The sequence below is a fragment of the Coffea arabica genome, chromosome 6c (genome assembly GCF_036785885.1).
Source record: "Coffea arabica cultivar ET-39 chromosome 6c, Coffea Arabica ET-39 HiFi, whole genome shotgun sequence".
In the NCBI taxonomy this organism is placed as follows: domain Eukaryota; kingdom Viridiplantae; phylum Streptophyta; class Magnoliopsida; order Gentianales; family Rubiaceae; genus Coffea; species Coffea arabica.
In genome coordinates, this window is record NC_092320.1 from 25,687,768 (window position 1) to 25,689,148 (window position 1,381).

At 37.2% G+C, this 1,381-nt stretch overlaps 1 protein-coding gene across 1 annotated transcript; it reads left to right on the forward strand.

The window, feature by feature from the left end:
* The first annotated feature begins 383 nt into the window (after positions 1–383).
* On the forward strand, positions 384–977 carry LOC140008710 (probable disease resistance RPP8-like protein 2). The gene has a single exon (XM_072053564.1). The coding sequence runs from the start codon at positions 384–386 to the stop codon at positions 975–977; it is 594 nt and encodes a 197-aa protein (XP_071909665.1).
* Positions 978–1,381: the final 404 nt, after the last annotated feature.

Consider the following 1,381-nt stretch of genomic DNA (forward strand, 5'->3'; position numbering starts at 1 on the left):
TTCCGGATGCATACGGGACGCATAAGCTGGGTAAGTTAAAGCTGAATTTGTTCTGCAAAAAGTTGCGACTCAAGGGATTGGACAAGCTTGAGATACTGGAAAACTTGTGTCCTCTTTCTTGTTCATCTCAAGATATATCCACGTTGAAGAACCTTCGAGTTCTATCAGCAGTGGTGGACAACTGGACATGGACTTTGACGAGCACTTCCCCACAGAAATACATAGATTGATGTCAAACTCAGACCACGCACGTAGCACATCCCTAAGCATTGTCTCTAAGAGATTCAGCAGCCACCGCAGCCTTAACCAAGGAGAACTTGTCAGATGTTGTTGGTCAATGTTTCTCTCGTCGCAATCTTCAAGTCTTAGAGGTAAAGGGTCCCATGGCCAATTTCCCCAAGTACGATGCCCAGTACATGTATGCAAGCCTTGTTGACATGACATTAACAGAAATCGAGATAGAGGAAGATCCCATGAAAACACTGGAAAGGCTTCCTAATCAACGGTCACTCCTCTTGGCATATGAATCTTTTCTCGGGAAAGAGATGAGGTGCAAGGCAACAGGTTTTGGCCAACTTAGATTTTTTCGTCTTTTTGGTCTAACGAACTTGGTGAAGTGGATTGTTGACGAAGGAGCCATGCCCAACCTTTCGGTCTTGATGATTAATTGTTGTCCAAAGCTGGAGATAGTTCCGAATGGATTGAGATACATTAAAACCCTGAAAGAGTTGATAGTTGTGTCGATGCCCGAGCGATTCACAAACAGGATCCAAGCGGTAAATGGTGCAGATCAGAGACAGGATTTTGACAAAGTCTCCCACATACCCTCCATTATTGTCAACGGATGCCGGACGCATTTGACCCCTGACATTCTCCGTATTTTAATTATTTCATCGGTCCTCCAGTCCATTAGAAGTATCAAAATGGGTGATTTGGACGGATTTAGATTGGGTAAAATGAATAATGAGTATAAGTGAGTCAAACCATTTATACCCGTTTAATTAGATGGGTATAAATGAGTAAGTCAAAAAATGAATTGAGTAACCCAATTACTCATTTATAACCTATTTATTTTAACTTTTTGTAAACTCATTTAAATTCATTTTTGCAAACTAAGTTATCAATTTATACCGCTCTCCATCATTAGTTTTAAATATTTACCTATAATACTCAATAAGCCTAATTACCAATTTTTTTCATTTATACTCTATGTCGGATAATTGCATATTATTTAATGGTTAAATAATAAGAATATAAAAATGTGAAGTAAGTACTATTAAAGTTAATATAAAAACTTAATCCAAAAAATTTGAATCCCTAACATTTTTTTCATATATAAATTAAAATTTTCATTTTAAAAAGATAAGAAAAGAGGTTAACT

Excerpts from the sequence above, each read along its gene's own strand:
- LOC140008710 (XM_072053564.1), top strand. The coding sequence starts at position 384 with ATGGCCAATTTCCCCAAGTACGATGCCCAGTACATGTATGCAAGCCTT.